The following is a 21632-nucleotide window of genomic DNA, read 5'->3' on the forward strand; positions in this document are numbered from 1 at the left end:
CTTCTGTCTGTAGAAGACTTTCAGATGGTCTTCTGTCTGTAGAAGACCTTCAGAAGGTCTTCTGTCTATAGAAAACCTTCAGAAGGTCTTCTGTCTATAGAAGAACTTCAGAATGTCTTCTGTCTATAGAAGATCTTTAGAAGCTCTTCTGTCTGTAGAAGACTTTTAGAAGGTCTTCTTTCTATAGAAGACCTTCAGAAGGCTTTTTTTCAAAAAATACCTTCAGAAGTTCTTCTGTATATAGAATAACTTCAGAAGGTCCTCTGTCTATAGAAATCCTTTAGAAGTTCCTATTTCTCTAGAAGGCTTTTAGAAGGTCTTCTGTTTATAAAAGACCTTAAGCGGCTTGGATGAAATACACCTGACAAAATGACCCATTTTTACATCAAGATCTCAAATCTTTGGGGCCCATAATATCAAAAGTGAAACGAGTCTTCTTATTTTAAGTCTGCTGTCACGCTGCGGTGTCCGAATTTTGTTATTTTTTCGAGTCGCACTGTGTAACGAAGCCCTGGTAGATATTCAATGTATTAGAAAAATCTCACGGTGAAAGTCTGCTTCCTGTAACCAGTAATATAAAAGGCATTCTGAAAAGGCTTAATATGTTTATCGGATGTACGAGGCGAACTAGAAAAGTGTCCGGCATAATAATAAAAACGCGAATATTTATTTTATTGTTTTTTTTTTTCATGCGCTCCGATTGAGCCACCTCCAAAACATGACATTTAAAGCATCTTCTGACGATTGCTGGTATTTATTGGGGACATACGCATAGTTCCCTGATTCGTTCATCCTATTCTATAAACATCTAATTTCTTGCACCGGTTGACACGGGATCCAATGAGAAAAATCCAGTTAGTTGCCGGAATAAATTCCAAAGGATGCCTCTATCCCACTGTATAAAACGCGGTTTATTTTTTCTGGCACAACGACCGTTATTGGACCATCCTCACGACCTTCGTTTTTAGCGAGTGTCTGCCACGATTTAATTCATTAAACCAGTTTTTCGTAGGATGGTATTTTATCGACATACAAAGTGTTTATGTGATCGATGCACTATTGCCGTGATAATCCGTCGAAATTTGTGAAAAATTATCGCACGAAAATGTTCGCGATTAATTCCATGTTTTTTGGCAAATTGATTTTTCCAAGTCATTGTAAACAACTCAACACGAGGTCGTACGCCAAACAATACTGAGAACGTTTATGCTTAAAAAGTTCAAACTTTTCAATGGAAATGTAAAATTACATCTGGAAACACAGCACGTAGTCTAGGCCGGAATCTTTTCTAGCTCCCCTCGTATTATATTCATTGATTGACCGCTTTATAATTTACCCTCCTATATAATTGACGTTCTATTATATTCTTCATGAAGTTTGGTTTCGACCATAACAAGAAAAAACTTGTAATAATAAAAAATAAGACAATAAATAGTCAAGTAGCATAATTTGATGTGAGTGAAGTGCTTCCTGGTCCCCTCCACGGAGTTGTGTATTCCCCCAACGGTTTCTGCTTAAATGCTCAGCTTTACCGAAGAATCTGTGGGAGCAGGCTCACATTCTTCTTATTTAAGACAGATATTTCTTCTTTCATCAAAAGTTTTTCCAACTGTCTCGCTTGGGATGGAGAGTAAGCGTATGAGTGTTGTCGTAACCCATACGCACCAATGTCCATCATAAGATGTCACTACTTTCGAAATCAATAGTCCTTAATTTTATTGATGTAAAATTAATTTATATTTTTTAACTTATATTTTTCATCAAAATCTTTTCTTCACTGATACCTCTAAAAAATTTGTGTGGATGACAAAAATAATTGCAAGAAAAAAACCGAAAAAATTATGGGAGAATAACGGGAGATATAAGTCACATGCATACTGAATTTTATTGAATATTATTATTCTCTATCTCTAATCATCATTTAAAAATAGTCTTTGCTCTAAATGTGTAAAATCACAGTCGTCTTCCGAAGTTTAGATTTGCTAATGTGCGGAATCGTTCCTATTTTTCATCTTTGAACCATTGTACATGGCTTCTTTACAATTTTGATAACTCTAGCCATTCATTTAAGATTTTCCATTATTTATTAAAAATTAAAATTCTTTTTAGTTTTTTTTTTTCACTTACCATGCACAGTGGCCGTTTGATAAGCTGGCGGTGGTGGTGGCAATATTTCGTTTTGTTCTTGCTCCGCAGATGATTCCGTTGTTTCTGTTGCCGTTGAATTTGGGCCATTGGCCAGGGTTAAACTTTGTTTTCTTCGATGTGGCATTTGTATTGTGTGATATTTAACCATTGGCTGCAGTGCCCCAGACATTGTCCCCAAAAGATTGCTATTAGTGGCCATAGAGGAGGTGGTGTTGGTAGCACCGGCTGTTGCTGCTGCTGCTGATAATGGATTTTGGGCACCACCGCCACCACCAACTGGTGTTACAAATGGAATATAGACTGTTGTGGTTGAACCACTTGCCAATGGATTTATGCTAAGATTTGAGTTGACACCGACAGTAGTGGTGCCGCCACCACCACTAATGCTGCCGTGCGTGTTGCCCGGTCCTCCTGCTCCACCACAATGAACCGCAGATGTTTGAAAACGTAACATATTCGAGGGAACAGCCATAAAATGCTGCGGTCCTGGCGGCAGCGTTGCTTGTGGGATAATGTAATGCCGTATTGACTGTTGGTGGGTTGGTGAAGAGTTTGCCGATGTTGAGGAGACAATGTGATATGTGGCCATAGGTGGTGCAAAATAACGGGGTGTTGGGAGTGTACCGCCAACACCTGCTGCTGAAGTGTTGGATATAAGAAGACGACAGTTACTTGAATTGGATGGTGATGCCATTTTGTGTCCAGCCGTTGCCATTAACATGACGTCTGGTCGTTGTTGATAATATGATGGTTGTTGTTGCTGGTTTGTTATTGAGCCTCCCATTATTGGTGACATTTTTAATTGCATGCAATTGCTGGCGAACTGCTGATGTTGTGGCTGCGCCTGCATGTGATTGAGTTTTGCTGGAGAAGATGATATTGTGAAAGAATGAAAGAACGAGAAGAGAGAAATGAAGAATAATGAATAATTAATTTCATTGTTTCTTAAAAAAGACTTGTTTTACAAAAAACGTAGGTTATAGGTAGGAAGTAGGTTCGCGTTTTCGTAAAGCCCATATATAACGCTCATATTTTTGTACACTCAGCCCTAAGGGTCTAAAGACCCTTTCTGGATGAAAGGGTGCTTCTAAAGACCCTTTCTAAAAGAAATGGTGCTTCTAAAGACCATTTATAAAAGAAAGGGTGCTTCTAAACACCCTTTATAAAAGACAGGGTGCTTCTAAAGACCCTTTCTAACAGATAGGGTGCTTCCAAGGATCCTTTCTTAAAGAACGGGTGCTTCTGAAGACCATTTCTAAAAAAATGGTGCGTCTAAAGACCCTTTCTAAGAGAAATCCATGGACCCTTTCTTAAAAAAAGGGTGCTTCAATAGACCCTTCCTTAAAGAAATGGTGCTTCGAAAGACCCTTTCTCAAGAAAGGATGTTTCGATAGACCCTTCCTTAAAAGTATTTGCTTCGATAGAACCTTTCTTAAAGAAAGAGTGCTTCTGTAGCCCCTATCTCCTAGAAGGGGTGCTTCGATAGACCCTTTCTCAAAGAAGGGGTGCTTCTTTAGATCATTTCTCAAAGAAAGGGTGCTTCTTTAGATCATTTCTCAAAGAAAGGGTGTTTCGGTAGTCCCTTTCTCAAAAAATAGGGCTTCGATAAGCCCTTTCTAAAAGAAAGGCTGCTTCGATAATCCCTTTCTCAAAGGAAGGGTGTTTTGATTGAGCCTTTCTCAAAGAAGGTGTGCTTCGATAGACCCTTCCTTAAAGAAATGGTGCTTCAAAAGACCCTTTCTCAAAGAAATGTTGCTTCGATAGACCCTTTCTTAAAAAACTTTGCTTCTCAAAGGAAGGGTGCTTCTATAGACCCTTTCTCAAAGAAAGGGTGCTTTTATAGACCCTTTCTCAAAGAAAGGGTGCTTCTATAGACCCTTTCTCAAAGGAAGGGTGCTTCTATAGACCCTTTCTCAAAGAAAGGGTGCTTCTATAGACCCCTTCTCAAAGAAAGGGTGCTTCTATAGACCCTTTCTCAAAGAAAGGGTGCTTCTATAGACCCTTTCTCAAAGAAAGGGTGCTTCTATAGACCATTTCTCAAAGAAAGGGTGCTTCGATAGACCCTTTCTCAAAGAAAAGGTGCTTCGATAGACCCTTTCTCAAAGAAAGGGTGCTTCGATAGACCCTTTCTCAAAGAAAGGGTGCTTCGATAGACCCTTTCTCAAAGAAAAGGGGCTTTGATAGATCCTTTCTCAAAGAAAGGGTGCTTTTATTGACCCTTTCTCAAAGAAAATGTGCTTCTATTGACCCTTTCTCAAAGAAAATGTGTTTTTATAGACACTTTCTCAAAGAAAGGGAGCTTCATTAGATCTTTCTCAAAGAAAGGGTGCTTCGATAGACCCTTTATCAAAGAAAGGGTGCTTCGATAGACCCTTTCTCAAAGAAAGGGTGCTTCGTTAGACCCTTTCCCAAAGAAAGGGTGCTTTTATAGACCCTTTCCCAAAGAAAGGGTGCTTTTATAGACCCTTTCCCAAAGAAAGGGTGCTTTTATAGACCCTTTCCCAAAGAAAGGGTGCTTTTATAGACCCTTTCCCAAAGAAAGGGTGCTTTTATAGACCCTTTCCCAAAGAAAGGGTGCTTTTATAGACACTTTCTCAAAGAAAAGTTGCTTCTATAGACTAAGGGTGTATCGATAGACCCTTTCTCAAAGAAAGGGAGCTTTATTAGATCTTTCTCAAAGAAAGGGTGCTCGATAGACCTTTTCTCAAAGAAAGGGTGCTTCGATAGACCCTTTCTCAAAGAAAATGTGCTTTGATAGACCATTTCCCAAAGAAAGGGTACTTCGATAGACTCTTTCCCAAAGAAAGGGTACTTTGATAGACCCTTTCTAAAAGAAAGGTGATTTCATAGATCCTTTCTCAAAGAAAGGGTGCTTCGATAGACCCTTTCTAAAAAAGAGTCTTCTTCTAAAGACCCTTTCTAAAAGAAAGGGTTCTTCTAAATGTCCTGTCTAAAAGAAAGGGTACTTCGATAGACCCATTCTGCATGTAAGGCTGAAGCCAACTGATACCTGTTGTTGTTTTTACTTACCTTCCTTATAGCCACTCTTTGTTGCCAAGGTTGGAGATCCGTTTACTGATGATGCCTTCAAACCATCCTCTATTAAATTACTGCTGCATTTGTAGCTATCATAGGCAATGTTAGGATTTGTGTCCCCACCACCTCCGCCGCCACCACTAACACCAATTATGGCATCATATTTACAATTTTTACAATTTATCTGTAAATGGAAATAAAATGTTCATTCAATATTAAATAGGACATTCATGATATAGGAGGGAGGGGTAAGTTGAATAGCGGGAGTAAATCATCATGATCAACAACAATAAAACTAGTTCAATGTTATAGTGGCACAAATCTTGTTAGCTAGCTTGGCAGTAAAGCTCTTTTGTGGTAAAATCCTCTCTTCACATGAATGTACATTATTTGCATTTGTATAGGAGAGAGATTGTGTGTGAGTCGATTGTGTTTGTCTGTGCGTTTGTGTTTCTGTGTAAAAGTGTATTTGTTTTGTTGTGTAAAAGGATTTGTATTCCATTAAAAATTGTTTTCCATTTGAATATCTCTATCGTTTAGTTTTTGTTTTCACTAGATTTCTTTGTTGTTTTTGTTCTTACTGCAAATCCTCTCACATTGTTCTCTCCATCCCACATAAACAATTGCAATCTAATAGAGTTGTATAGTTAGATTATACCTATATGGCACATTTACATATATAACAATTGTTGGATATTTGTATGAGTGTGTGCATAATATTGTTAGTGTATGGTGTTGTTGAGTGTATAAAGGTATAATTGGCATTTAGTTTTATGGCCTTCATTGGATTTAAATTACTCGGATATGTATTGTAATGGGCATTTTTTTCGAAATGCACAACTCATGTTTTATGCATGGCGTAGAACCACCATAAGCCTATTTAGAAAATTGTTGATAAATCTTTTAGAAGGAGAAAAATGTAACATTTCAAAGTATTTCCTTTTAAGTTGCGTTTAAAAATTTACTGTTTATAACCAGAGATGGTCTGTATGACGATTTTTTAGGTTTTCGACGGTCAGAAAGGTGTAAACGTCGAAAACGTCATATACGCATAGAAAACGTATAAAAAGTAGTAAACGTCATAAACCTCAAAAAATGTGTGTTACCATCATATTTTTCACTTAAATATTAATTTTGCAAACCTGCCTGTGTTATTGAAGGGCCTCCGTACCTTTTTCGAAAATAACAGCATATTTTTATTAATATTTTAATTTTTAAAATAACTAAAATAATTGAATAAATTGGATTGCGTACTTAGCACGCCATCTACAATATATTTCGAACACTACCACTGCTTTACGTATCACTAAAATCACACGGTGAAACTTTTATCCGAAAAGTTGAAGGATGAAGGAGATCCTTCACCCAAGCTCATCTCGCCGAAAAGCTGTGAAAGTTTCGTATGAAAGTTGCAAAGTGTGGCTTTAGAGTATGATTCAAAGAATTTCTCCATATAATATAAAAAAAATGTATATATTAGAGTGAAATCTTTTTATGCCTATTTTTTTAATATAATAGGATCTCAAATAAAATAATAAAAAAATGGTACCTATATTATTATGTAAAAAACATCGATTTTTAGGTTATAAAATTCGTTTGTTTATTCTGTCGAAAACCTTGTTTTTTTGCTAGGTTTACGACGTTTCCGACGTATGTAATATACGTCAGATATGTATGTCAGATACGTCATTATTGACGACAGACCATCTCAGTTTATAACCTCGAATTTATTGGAACTATTTAAAAAAATTACGATCACTAATAGCAGGGGGATAGATACCAAGCTGGAGCCCTGATTAGCATTAATGAGGTCTTTAAAGAAAATATTAAATATAGTTTTCAATCCAGAATTATTCAGTATTTGTTCGATATATATGAAGACCTTGAACAAAACCAGTCATCAAATCCTAAATGCAATTTATGATTCTGTTGGGTCCTATATATAATCTGTTTTTTCCCTATTTAAATTTAAGAAATCTTCTTTGCTCGCTTTTTCTTCTTTCACCTCCCCCGAAATTCTTTCAAATAAATCACTTTGCCTTTCCTTTTGCTTTTGGCCGCAAGATACTCATTTTTCATGACATGATATTCGTGTTGATTTTTCACCTAGACTTTGGCAAAATTATTTCCTGCAATGGTTTTCGTTTTTATTGTAGCTTTGAATTTAATTCCTTTGAAATCCCTTTTGGCATTTAAAGTTAAGCCACAGCTTAACGTCGTGGTAGGCAAGCAGTTGCTTTAGTGAGAGGACCTCACTAGCCTCAGTTCCACAACGCATTGTTGGCATTGGGGTTGGTGTTGTTTAAACTTGGCACATAAAAACAATGTTACAACAGCAAGAACAACAAACATGACTCAACTTGCCAACAAAACTATGTTGTAGCTATTTCAGTACTCTGACTGTGGTGGCCATATCCTACTCTCTCTCTCTCTCTCTCTGTTTCAGCACATTCTTAACAATTGAATGTTATTTTCAGCCTGCTAGCCAGTCATTTCAGACAAAGTGAAAACTAACACCCAGTAAGAAAACACTGAAGAGGCCAACAGGAAAAAAATGTAAAACGAAACAAAAACAACAAAAAATAGCAACGAGAACAACGCGTAAAATAGAACGCAGAAAATGAAAAATCTACAGTTCGAGGAAAACAAACTTGAAAAACACAATGAAATTTTTACTACTGTGCCAAAAAAAAAAAAAAAAAAAAACTGTGTGTACTTTGAGTTGGTGAGTGTTTGACTGGAATAAGTGGTAATAAGGACAGTGGCTCAAAGAAAACCATGATATCCTGGATTGATTCGGTTTTTATTATATAAGACATAACTTACAAAATGGTTATTATTATTTATTAAATATTAATAAGTGAATTTTTTTTGCCAGCCACTTAAATGAAATTCTAATTAAATTTTTTTCGAAGGACGTTTTATTCTAAACTTAATGCAAATTTATTTTTTATGAATGGAATAAAAATATCTAAGTGTAATATTTTTGTAGTTTAATTACACTATTCTAATGTTTGTTCTTATTTGGTGTATGTATGAGATAGTGAAATATGAACAAGATTATTGAACTAGTTCAGCTAAAAGAGCTGAGCTATTTAACTAAATCTTTCAAATGAACTAGATTATACAACTCTAATAGTAATACCACATAGCGTTAAAAATTATTAAAAATACTATAGGCATAGAAATAAGTTTTGTTACTTATTTTAAAAATACACGCTTATAAAAATAATTTTGAAAATCCACGCTTATAAAAATAATTTAAAACATGCATGCAATAATTTTAAAAAATATTTAGTTCAGGTGTTATTTTGGGAAAGCCAAAAAGTGAGCATCATTCCCATTAACATGAGAATACACGATGCTTAAAGACTTCAGGTTTTTACTAGAAAAATCATCAATTCAAAAACTGAGATGAAATAATGTTATTGGTAGCGATCAGTAAATTTTGCAAGCTGTCAGTGCGTTTTGTAAACATTACTCTCTGCAAAGAAAGTAATGATGAAGTTAAGCCAATGGGGGAATACACTAGACTTAAGCAATAATTTTAAAAAAATTATTTAAAAAATTCACGCTCGTAAAATATAATTTTATAGAAATATGTTTTTTTTTTAAATTATTTTAAAAACCCACGCTTATTGAAGTGTGTTTTTAAATTATATTATAGTCCAAGCTTATAAAAATAATTTTAGAAATCCACTCTTTTAGAAATATGTCTTTTTAATTATATTAAAAATTAAAGCTTATAAAAATAATTAAAAAAGTAATTTTAAAAGTCCACGTTTATAAAAGTAATTAAAAAAAAAAACAATTTAATAAATACATGCTTCAAAAAATAATATTAAAAATCCACGCAGCAAAAAATAAATTTTGAAAATCCACGCTTCAAAAAATAATTTTAATAATCCACGCTTATAAACGTAATTAATAAATAATTTTAATAATCCAATATTTTAATAAAAATAATTTTAAAAATTAACGCCTACAAAAGTTGTTAAAAAAATAATTTTAATAATCCACGCTTATAAACGTAATTAAAAATAATTTTAAAAGTTCACGCTTATAAAAGTTTTTAAAAAAATAATTTTAAAAATCCACGCTTATAAAAGTAGTTAAAAAGTAATTTTAAAAATCCTCGCTTCAAACAATAATTTTAAAATCCACGCTGTAAAAATAATTTTGAAAAATTATTTTAGAGACCCACGCTTAAAAATGTAATTAGGAAAAAAAATTTTAAATTATTTTAGAAATTCGCGCTTAAAATTTTAATTAGAAATCGACGCTTAAAAATTTAAATTGGAAAACTTGTTTAAAATTATTTTAGAAATCAACGCTTAAAAATTTAATTAAAAAAATTTGTTTAAAATTATTTTAGAAATACACATTTAAAAAATTATTTAGGAAAATTTGTTTAAAGTTATTTTAGAAATCCACGCTTTAAAATTAATACATGACTGGATGAAATAATACGATGTGTAAAGTCTGCACCAATCAGAAACTCCCTGCGAGAATTATCTTCCGGATTTGTCATTTTGGATTGTGCGTTAGGATTTCTTGGAGTTTTTAGGTCAATATCTCAGGAAGTATGGACTTGCGCAGGAAAAAAAATTGTACCGTTGTAAAGGGAGTCGCAAGGACAATTTACTGAAAAAAAAATTCAAAACGATCCGGGAGGAGCTCTTGAACTTTACTTTACCCGAATTTTGTGTGGGAGGTACCCGAATGGGTGGACCGATATAGTCCATATACGAACCCGATCTATATCTGGAAGGAATGTTCAAAGTTTGGACCGGATCGATTGCTCCCTTCGAGAGTTATCGTTCACACCATTTTATAGAACAATTTTTAACTTTTGTGTGTGAGGTACTCGAAGGAAGGGACCGATATGTACCATCTTCGAACTTAAACTAAATTTGAAAAAAAAATTACGATACCCAAAATTTGTTTCGAATCGGTTGATCCGTTCGATAGTTAACGTGCGCACCAGCCAGCCGGACAGGCGGACGGACATGCCTAAATCGACTCCAAATGGTCTAAAACGAATTTCGTCCAAACATATTTGAAAACCGTTTAAAACCGTTATTTCGTTGAGGCAGATTTTCGGTCTAGCCTAAAGGCTGAGGGTATAACAAAAAATACTTTAAAAATCCATACTAATAAATTTAATTTGAAAAATGTCTTTAAAACATTTTTTAAAAACAATCCTTAAAAATTTAATGTGTAAATTGTTTAAAAATTAAAAAAAAAAATATTTTAAAAATCGGCGCTTAAAAATTTTGCTTCAAAAATTTTTTTAAAGATAAAAAAATATTTTAAAAATCCACGCTTAAAAATTCATTTTGAACAAATTATTTGAAAAATGTAAAAAATATATATTTTAAAGCTGCACGCTTATTAATTCAATTAAAAAAATATTAAAAAATTACCAAAAAATATTTTAAAAATCTACGCTTATAAATTTAATTTGAAAAAAATATGTAAAAAATTAAAGAAAATATTTTAAAAATCCACGCCTATAAATTTAATTTTTGATTTAATTAAAATAAATATTAAAAAATTACCAAAATTACGCTTATAAATTTAATTTGAAAACAATTATTTAAAAAATATTTTGAAAATCCATGCATATAAATTTAATTTGAAAACAATAATTTAAAAATTTAACAAAAATAGTTTAAAAATCCACGCTTATAAATTTAATTTGAAAAAATGATTTAAAAAATTAACAAAAATATTTTAAAAATCCACGCTCATAATTTAATTAAAAAAATTTTAAAAAATAAAAAAAATTATATAGAAGTTCAAGCGTATAAATTTAATTAAAAAAATTTCTTAAACATTAAAAGAAATTATTCCAAAATTATAATTTAAAAATTTGTTAAAATATAAAAATATATTTAAAAAATCCACATTTTTAAATTCAATTTCGAAAAGTTATTTAACAAATTTAACCCATATCGTACCGAGACAAATTTTTTATTTATTTTTTAAAACCAAAGCACTTTTTTAGGGTAATTAGGGTCCACTGATGTCAAAAATCAACTCAAAAAAAAATTCCGATTTGTCGTTTTCCCGGAAAGTGGTGTTCGAAATTTCGAACACTGGCACTTAAGCTATATGTATAGAAGTAAAATAAAATTGACTTATTTGCCGTTTTATTGATTTATTTCACAATTTTTGTATGAAAAACTGGTTGAAGATTGGTATTGAGACTTGTTTGGACCTACAAAGCTTTTCCTCGAAATGTGTCAGCACTGGTCCACGTTTTTGATTGCCCCCATAGAACGGTACCGCGCGATTTTCGGGAGATTTCAAGGATTTAGCTGCATTATCCTACAGAAATGGCTGTAAGTTAATACATATTTAGTCTTTTTTAAGGCTACTTAACTTTCCTCCAGAAATTTGTCAGCATAGGTCCACGTTTTGTATAGCCGCCGTTGAATGGTACCTAAAGATTTTAGGGTATTTCAGGATTTTAGCCTCACTATCATTTAGAAATGGCTGAAATTTAGTCTTATATGGTGCTATAATAACTTTTCCCCGCAATTTGTCAATTTCCACGTTTTGATATACACATCGATATGTAGGTCAAGTACCTACCAGCGTTCGAAATTTCGAACAGTCATCATTGCACATATGTAAAGTAGCGCCTCCGCATGTAAATCATGTTCTCCATATTTTGTGAAACGGCTACATATATTGGCGAAAATTCCCCATGATTACATTTTTAATTTAGTTTTTTTTATAATTTTTTAAAATTAATTTAAAAAGTATCCAAAAATATAGGTTTCAAAAATCTACCCTTAACATGGAGGGAACAATTTTTTTTATTTGCTGACAGATTAGACTTTATGCATATACTTGTTTAAAATTTAACCTTTTTCATCCATAAATATTTTTTTGAAAAAAATGATTTTGCTGTTCGAAAAATAGAACACCAAGTACGAAATGGGTTAAATAAAAAATTATTTTAAAAATCCACGGTTTTAAATTTAATTTGAAAAATTATTTTAAAGTTTATTATAAGCATATATAAAAACAATTGTTAAAAATTATTTAAAAAATTTAATATGAGAAATTATTTAAAAAATTATTACAAACATTTTCGCATATAAAAATATTTGTTAAAAATTATTTAAAAAATGCGCCCTTAAAATTTTAATTTGATTATTAAGAAATTTATAATAAATTATTAAGAAATTTATAATAAACATCCACGCTTATAAAAATATATATTCAATTTGAGATATTATTTAAAAATTTATTATATCCATCCACGCTTATAAAAATAATTGTTAAAAATTATTTAAAAAATCAATGCATATAAATTTAATTTAAGAAATTATTTTAAAATTTATTATAATCATCCGGGCTCATAAAAATAATTGTAAACAATTATTTTAAAAATCCACGCTTATAAACATAATTTTTAAAAATTATTTTAACAAATCACGCTTAGAAAAATAATATTTCCAAAATTAATGATGATAATGATAAAGATTAATGTTTTTTTTTTTCATTTTTATTTATATTCATTAATCAATAGCCTTATATGGCCAGATCGATTATGCAGAGATACAATAGAGACATTAGTATTTTATTTTCAACTACAATATTTTTCTTAAATCTAATCATAATAATTTTAAAACCCTATTTTAACAACGAATATGGATGAATTGTTTAATTAAAATTTTATTAATAATTTCAACAATCCATGCTTATAATTTTTTTAAATTAGTTTGAAAATCCACGCTTATATATGTTATTTTTTTAAAATTATTTTAAAACCCAACATTTAAAATAATATTTTTAAAGAAAATATTTTGAAAATCCACTTTTTTGAACATATTTTTAACGATAATTTTAAAAATCCACGTTTATTTAAATTATTTTAAAAATCCACGCATTTTTAAAAATTATGTTGAAAAAAAAATATTTAATTTATAAAACACTGTGCAACACTGAAAATGCAAACAACTTCTAGTAGGCATTTTTTGAAAGTACATATGTAGACTGCAAAACCCTAGTAGGGTTTTGTCCTGTCAGATTGGTATTTTATGGCCTCATCTAAACCGGGCTAAATCTACACTTCTTTGCATTTATTAGGCAGTTATCTCAGAAACGAATAGGAATTTGGCCTTGCTGTCTTTAGCAATATTGTAGCCCTAATCGGCTAAACTATTGGGATTTGAACCAAGTTACCTTTTGTAAAATACTTCCAAATAAAGTTCTCAACAATTCTCTAGAACATTCTACTCTAAAGTTCTTACTTCATGTTGTTTCAGCGGTATTTTGTATCATATCTTTTACAACACGTATTTCAAACACAGTTCACACCAACAGTTTATTCTCGCGTTTCGGATTTCACTACATTATTGACATTTTTATTTAATCGTCGTTGAAAAATGTACTAAAAACAACGGCATAGAGGCATTTTACAACAATGAAATGTTCTGAAGAGTTGTGTATTACATTCCAGGGAATATTTTTTCAAAGGGAAATATTCAGAAAAAATTAACGGTTTTGGAGATACGGTCCGCAATGTATAAAAATTGTGGAATTTTTGCATATACATATTTTGAAATTTGAGGCAATAAATGTAGTTTTTAGAGTTTATTAATTCTCTAAATATTTTATTCTTGTCCTTATCTACAAATTCAGAGATCAGAAGAAGATTCGCATTGGTTTCAGAGATATAGCCCCGAATTTCTTTAAAAACTCAATATTTAACCATGTTTATATGGGGCCATAAATTCCGAGCTGGATCTGACACAACAAAAACTCAACTATGGTTTAGTGTCCTTTGGGTCTGTACTTTCAAAAAATCCTCAGTTCGAATTCACCTTAAAACTGTTGCACAGTGACATCAGTCTCCTGTGTCCTTTTGGGAATGTTTCAGAGATATAGCCCCGAATTTCTTTAAAAACTCAATATTTAACCATGTTTATATGGGGCCATAAATTCCGAGCTGGATCTGACACAACAAAAACTCAACTATGGTTTAGTGTCCTTTGGGTCTGTACTTTCAAAAAATCCTCAGTTCGAATTCACCTTAAAACTGTTGCACAGTGACATCAGTCTCCTGTGTCCTTTTGGGAATGTGTATGGGAACATATGGATGTGTAATGCCACATTATTAAACATTTCTAAACTTAATTCAGAGTACATAATTCCACAATTTATTTGTTTGTGCCACAGTACCTACTAGATGACCCCTTACACACTGTACGCTGTACAAGCTACCACGGCCAAAGGCCAAACATTGAATTGTTAAAATTAAAATGTACAACTAAATGGGCAATTTAAAGTTTTGGGCGCGAATAGCCATCGTCAACTACTCAACACTTGAAGAGGCCAAGTGAAAAATATTGCTTGAAAAAAGGAGGTTAAGTGACTGGCTTCGTCCATGGAATGGGTGGCACACACCAACACAAATGTTCATTATTACAAAACAAAAAAGGAAACTAGAAAAGTATTTAGTTGGAACTTGTTGTAGTTGCTTTGTTGTGTTTAAACAACAATTTCATTAACTGTTAAATAGCCAACAATAGACTCTTCACTCTGGCGTTCGCTGATCTTCTCACTTGAACTGCAAGTAGCTGCTCAACAGTTGACAGCTTAATTTGATTTTTGCTCCAAGGGGGGTTCTTTATTTGTTTTTGTTTTTTTTTTTAATTTCCAACATAAAATTAACCGCACTTTTGACAAGCTCAAACAAGTGAAGAGTTATTTAAATGAAAATAACAGCAACAAGGGAAGTAGGAAGAATTTGTGCGAAATAGTTAAAAAGTGGAAAGCAAGTAAATGGAAGAAAATTTAATGAAGAGTTTCTTATAGTTTAGAGGAAGATAAATGTTACGAAATTAAAAAAATGTGTTTAACCCTCCGTTGGACACCTTGGACAATTTAAGACATCTGGTATATAATAATTTTTTTCGAAGGTGTGTTTACGTTGGATTAAAGATCAATCTTTCATAATCTGCGCCATTTTAATTATTTTATTGCATTGCCCAGTGTAATTATTGTATAACACACACACCCCTCTCTAAAATGCAAACATAATTATCAATTGCAATAAAATACTTACATCATCTTCTATTATTCTTACTTAGTTGCAGCTTTCTGAGATACTCACTAGTCGCCCACAATATTTGATGAACCTAATCATCTCATTGGGAATCCATCCATTCATACCCAGCAAAATTTGAAGGAAGGGGTTCCATGCGATGAGGTGATTTAATGGCATATTTTGCATTGGTTCAAACGAAGTCGTGAAAGATCCGATTTTTTCATTAGCATTTGAACCAATGCCGCGCGTTCACCCATAAAAACGTTAAAAACTTGGGTTTGGGCGCAGGGTTAGTAACCCTCCCCTAGAAAAAACAGCCTACTATGAAAAAAACAAAGGAAAAGACGACCCCCGCAAACGTTTTAAGGACCATGATCTGCGAATCTGCACCTGGAATGTTCGCACTCTTTATAAAGAAGGTGCAGTTTACGCATTGGCAGATGTACTTGAAAAGTACAAGGCCGACATTACTGCCATACAGGAAATACGATGGAATGGGAAAGGCGTCACAACAACACCTAAAGTTGACGCACTGTATTATAGCTGCCATGACATAAAGCATGAGTTTGGTTGCGGATTTGTAGTTGGTCGGAGGTTAAAACACCTGGTCTCCAGCTTCACACCAGTGAATGAAAGACTTGCTACAATTCGAATAAAAGCAAAATTCTTCAACATCAGCTTTATTTGCTCTCATGCTCCCACTGAAGACAAGGACGAACTGACCAAACATATATTTTATGAGCGCTTAGAAGAAACATATGATCGTTGTCCTGCCCATTACATTAAAATTATTCTAGGCGATTTTAATGCCAAAATTGGAAAGGAAAATATCTTTGGCCCAACAGTCGGAAAATTCAGTCTCCACAGTGAAATGAGGCTGATAGACTTCCAGTGGAAAAAAATATGGTAGTTAGAAGAACTAGATTTCAACATCTCGATATCCATAAGGGCACCTGGCTGTCTCCAGATCAGAAAACAAGAAATCAAATTGATCACGTTGTGATAGATGGAAGACATTCATCGAGCGTGTTGGATGTGCGTTCGTTCCGAGGAGCAAACACAGGCTCGGACCACTACCTTGTTGCAGCAAAGGTACGCACCCGGTTAAACGTAGCAAACAAAGTACGAACAGACACAACACGAAAGTTAGACATCGGTAAGCTGCAATCACAACAGATAGCCACAGCATATTCCACTCAACTAGCCCAATTGCTTAATCAAAGCACTCCTCATCCCAATAACATCTCAACGCAATGGCAAAGTATTACCCACTCCATGCAAACAGCCGCAAAATCCATACTTGGATACCAGAGACCTCCACCAAGGAATCCGTGGTATGATGAGGAGTGTCGTGTTGCCACCGAAGAGAAAAATGCGGCATATAGGGCTACTTTACAATCCGTAGCAACGCGTAGCGCACGAGAGAGATACCGGGAGAAAAGCAGAGAGGAGAAACGTCATTTCCGCAGGAAAAAGAGAGAGATGAAAAAGCGGGAATGTGAAAAATCGAGATTTGCAGGAACCAGAATGAAGTCCAAAAGTTCTACCAAAGAGTCAAGCATCAAACAGATGGCTTTAGTACAGGCACATCCTCCTGTAGAGACCAGCAAGATAATTTGGTAACTGATAACGATAGTGTGCTCAGGATATGGAAAGAACATTTTTCAAAACTGTTGGTATCCAATAGCAGCGAAGGCGACAGACCAGACCCAATCCCAGAAGATGGTATTGAATGTATACCGCCCAGACAAGATGAGGTACACCCAGCAATAAATCGGCTAAGGAATAATAAGTAGCAGGAGCCTATGGCTTACCAGCTGAGCTGTTCAAAACCGGAGGCGACACGCTGATAAGGTGTATTCATCAGCTAGTTAGCACCATCTGGCACGAAGAACGAGTACCCGACGATTGGAACCTGAGTATCCTGTGCCCCGTCCACATGAAAGAAGATAAGACTGTATGCTCTAACTATAGGGGCATAAGTCTACACCCTATTGCCTACAAGATCGTGTCAGGGATATTGTGCGAACGACTAAAGCCTATGGCCAACGAGATAATTGGACCATACCAATGCGGCTTTAGACCTGGCAAGTCCACCATTGACCAGATATTTACCCTGCGGCAAATCCTGGAGAAGACCCAAGAGATGCAGATCGACACCTTCCACCTTTTTGTCGATTATAAAGCAGCCTTCGACAGCCCGACAGGCAGGTATTCCAAGCAATGCCTGAATTTGGTATCCCCACAAAGCTCATCCGGCTTTTTAAAGCGACTTTAACTGACACGAGATCCTCAGTTAGAATAGGAAAGAACCTCTCCGAAGAGTTTTGTACCAAAAGAGGTTTCAGACAAGAAGACAGCCTTTCGTGTGATCTCTTCAACATCCTGCTGGAAAAGGTTATACCAGAGGCAAACGTCAAAAGAAGTGGCACAATATACACCAATAGCCATGATGATATATACATCATGGGACGATCAGTAAAAGAAGTAACTGATACCTTTATGAAGGTCGAAGGAGAATCTGCTAAAGTGGGTCTGGCGGTAAACGGTGAGAAGACCAAGTTGATGGTGTCGACGCGCAATGCGTCCATTGAGCTCGGACCAACTGTGGAAGCTGGTTCCGATAATTTTGAGGTAGTAAATGACTTCGTCTACCTCGGCACCTCCGTAAACACAACAAACGACATCAGTTGTGAAATAAAAAGAAGAATTGTATTGGCCAACAGATGCTACTTTGGTTTAAGTAAGCAGTTTAAAAATAAAGCCACATCTCGTCAAACAAAAATAATGCTCTACAAAACACTGATACTACCCGTGCTGATGTATGGCTCCGAAGCCTGGGTACTTGCGCAAGCAGACATGGCAGTGCTTGGTGTGTTTGAGCGAAAAATTCTTCGAAAGATCTACGGACCAATTTGCGTTGACGGTGAATATCGACGTTGCATGAACCACGAGCTGTATCTGCTATACAACGACATCAATATAGTTAAACGTATCGAGATGCAGCTATTGCGTTGGCTAGGCCATATCATAAGAATGAGCGAAGATGAACCCGCTAAAAAGGTGTATAAATACGAACCGCTTGGCGATGCAGTCAGAATTGGCAGGCCAAGGAATAGATGGCGCAAACAAGTGGATGAAGAGGTGAAAAGGCGCGGTATTCTAGAGTGCGAAGCAACAAACAGAGAGAATTGGAGATCTTTTCTTAGTTCGTACTATGGAACAAATGTTCTGTAATGGGCCAGCTAAGTAAGTAAGTATTTGAACCAATGCAAAGGAAGTCGTCAAATACACTATCTTTTCATCAGCATTTGAACCCATTCCATCAATTCAATAGAGATGATTTTTTTTGTGTTTTTATTTATACACATTTTTCTAAATATATAAGATTAATTATTTACAATAGTCTTGATGTTGTCGGAGACTCGAAATCACAACCAACGTTGTTAAAACTCTCGTCGTAATGATAATGTCATTGAAAAGGGTTGGTGAAAATGGGATGCCAAAGCCAAAGCATTGGTGTAAATGACATGCTTTGGATCCAAAAATGAATAGCATCTTTTGGGGTCCACACTCATATAAAACTCATCGATGAAGATCCTAAAAAGATGACATGCCAGATCACTTGCACCCATGATTGAATAGCACCTTTGGCATCGAACATTTTGCTGGGTACATCTCATATTGATATTGAAATCTTTTAATTTGCAAAATTATTCTAAAATTACAAAATTATGTTGAATTCTTAATACTTTATCACGCTTCCCCCACATAACAGATGGTATATTAACCAAATCAACGCACAATTACACATATGCAGAGCCCAGATCGATGAGAGTCCATGCCATTTTAGCCACAAAGCTCAATGTTCTTCTCGTATATGATATCTTTGTATGTGGTGTACACATGCATGTTGTGGTGCTGGAATTTCTTCTTCTAGTCCACAGAAGACCTGTGGCTATGAGGCTTTTATCTTCTTGTCTGTTGAATATTGAATTTTGGAAAACCTCAAACTTAGACAAGTGGAAAAATGATTATTTATTTGTAGGCTAAAGGAGGGTATAAATTATGGGGATGAAAAAATTTGGAGAATTTAGGGAAGTCAGCGAAGAATTATTATAGCCAAGATAAAATAATAGAGGGATGCCCTCTTTATATGTTTTATTTAACACAATCTCTGCAGATCCTGTCATTCCAATTTATCATTACCTATTGTATTTGTAAAACTATTTGAGTATGAAATTTAATAATAATTGCTAGGATTTATTTGTATTAGAACAATCAGCTCCTTACATACATACATCTACATTTGGGCTATAACCAAAAAAATACCACCACATAGCCGTGTAGAGCATGGAAAACTATTATGAAATACGGCGTCAATTTTTCTCTATCGCGAAAAAAGTTTCCGCACCAAATGCATGGAAGTTCAGAAATGCATTTTTTAATTTTATCTGTTATAACAACATATTTGCTTTTCATTAAAATTTTTATTTTTTTGTAATCTAATTTAAAATCATTATCAAAGCGTTCTGGACCAATTTGTTCTCAAATCGCGCCATTTCGGAGCATATTAAAAACTTTTGACACTATTGCAATTTTTGTTTTTTCTTTATAAATTCGTGAATTTTATGTTTATATTTTTTGTACCTATCGGACAAGAACATTTGGGGTCATTTGCAAAGAATTCGCGAAAGTTACAGGCTTTTTTGTTGACTTTGCTTGTGAGAATCGTATTTGTTTTCTACAAAAATACAACACCAGTACCATGTGGGGAATTTTGTCCTAACAATGAAAACGCGTTTCTATGATCGATTCGATGAAAAAAGTTTCAGCACCGACAGCAATTACTAAAACCCTTTTGATATTTTTTCTACTTATAATTTTAAATTTGCTTTGTTTGAATAAATATTTATAGACAAAAATACATTTTTCATAGGCAAAGTCATTAAAAAGGTCTGTTACTTTCGCGAATTTGTTGCAAATGACCCCAAATTCTCTTGTCCGATAGGTACAAAAAATATAAACATAAAATTCACGAATTTATAAAGAAAACCCAAAAATTGCAATAGTGTCAAAAGTTCCTAATATGCTCCGAAATGGCGCGATTTGAGAACAAATTGGTCCAGAACGCTTTGATAATGATATTAAATTAGATTACAAAAAAATAAAAATTTTAATGAAAAGCAAATATGTTGTTATAACAGATAAAATTAAAAAATGCATTTCTGAACTTCCATGCATTTGGTGCGGAAACTTTTTTCGCGATAGAGAAAAATTGACACCGTATTTCATTATAGTTTTCCATGCTCTACACGGCTATGTGGTGGTATTTTCGATATCTGCAAAAAATGCAAAAAGTTATATCCCTAATCTACATATGTGTGTATTAGAGCCTATTTCAACTGATGTCATATTTTGATATGACATTGACATTTTAATTTCATTTTTACAAAAATATTTCATAAATAAATTAATTAATTAAATAGTAAAAAAGATAAGTGCATTAAATATTAAATACATACAATTTGTAAAGTGAGATTAAGCTGAAACCTCAATTAAAGATGAGAATAATAAAGACTTATAATTATGGAGGACTTTAAAATGTATTTTTGAGAACAGGTAGTATAGCGGGGCATGTAGATTTTTCTAACATTAAATTTCTAAAATATTTTTCTCGCTTTGATTTTACCATATTTTTATTTATACTGGCACGCCAAGAAAATTGGTTTGACACCTCTGAGTGTTAACTAACATTACTCGCCAAAATGTTCGATTCCACATTAATGTATTCCACTTAGTGGATTTTGATGAACTTGTTCTATTTTAGGATCTCTGTTTCTGCATTATTATCTCCTTACAGTGTCATGTAGTTACATTGTTTGCCCGTTGATGTATTCATTTTGATGAAACTAGATCCAGGCTTTCGATAGCCTAGTGGTAGCGCCGGCGATTGGGACTCCGGGGTCCCGAGTTCAAATCCCAGTGGGATCGATATTTTTTTATTTTATCAGTATTATTTTTATTTATTTTAAATGACATTTTTTATTCTTTTCTACTATTTTAAAGAGTATTAAGGTAAAATTACTAAAAAAATTCATATGTCAGAACTTCAGGCATTACTTTACTTCAGCGGCGAATTCGGTTGTTGGTATTTTGTATAGTATCTGTTACTATAATTTCCCCTGTTGAAAGTGGTGAAAATTTCTACACTTTCTTTTGGTCTTATATTCTTTTTTTGAGTGATTACCTATACATATGCATTTAGGAATATATGTTGCAGTAACATTAAATGGAGACATGTTGAATTCTGGAATTCTGTGGTAATATTAGTGATTCAGCTATTTGCACCATAGATTTAGACGAGGTTAGAAAAGCC

The 21632-nt window shown here is 33.7% G+C and overlaps 1 protein-coding gene across 3 annotated transcripts in view; it reads right to left on the minus strand.

The window, feature by feature from the left end:
* LOC141387695 (uncharacterized) overlaps window positions 1-21632 on the minus strand; it is a 368768-nt gene that overhangs the window by 42498 nt on the left and 304638 nt on the right. For all 3 annotated transcript variants that reach the window (XM_073957765.1, XM_073957768.1, XM_073957766.1), the window contains 2 exons: window positions 5179-5368; window positions 2128-3012 (listed from right to left, as the gene is read on the minus strand). In XM_073957765.1, the coding sequence (XP_073813866.1) occupies window positions 2128-3012; window positions 5179-5368 (1075 nt within the window). The remainder of the gene's footprint in view (window positions 1-2127; window positions 3013-5178; window positions 5369-21632) is intronic.

This window comes from Musca autumnalis, unplaced genomic scaffold (assembly GCF_047663935.1).
Source record: "Musca autumnalis isolate F117 unplaced genomic scaffold, ASM4766393v1 scaffold_5, whole genome shotgun sequence".
Lineage (NCBI taxonomy): Eukaryota > Metazoa > Arthropoda > Insecta > Diptera > Muscidae > Musca > Musca autumnalis.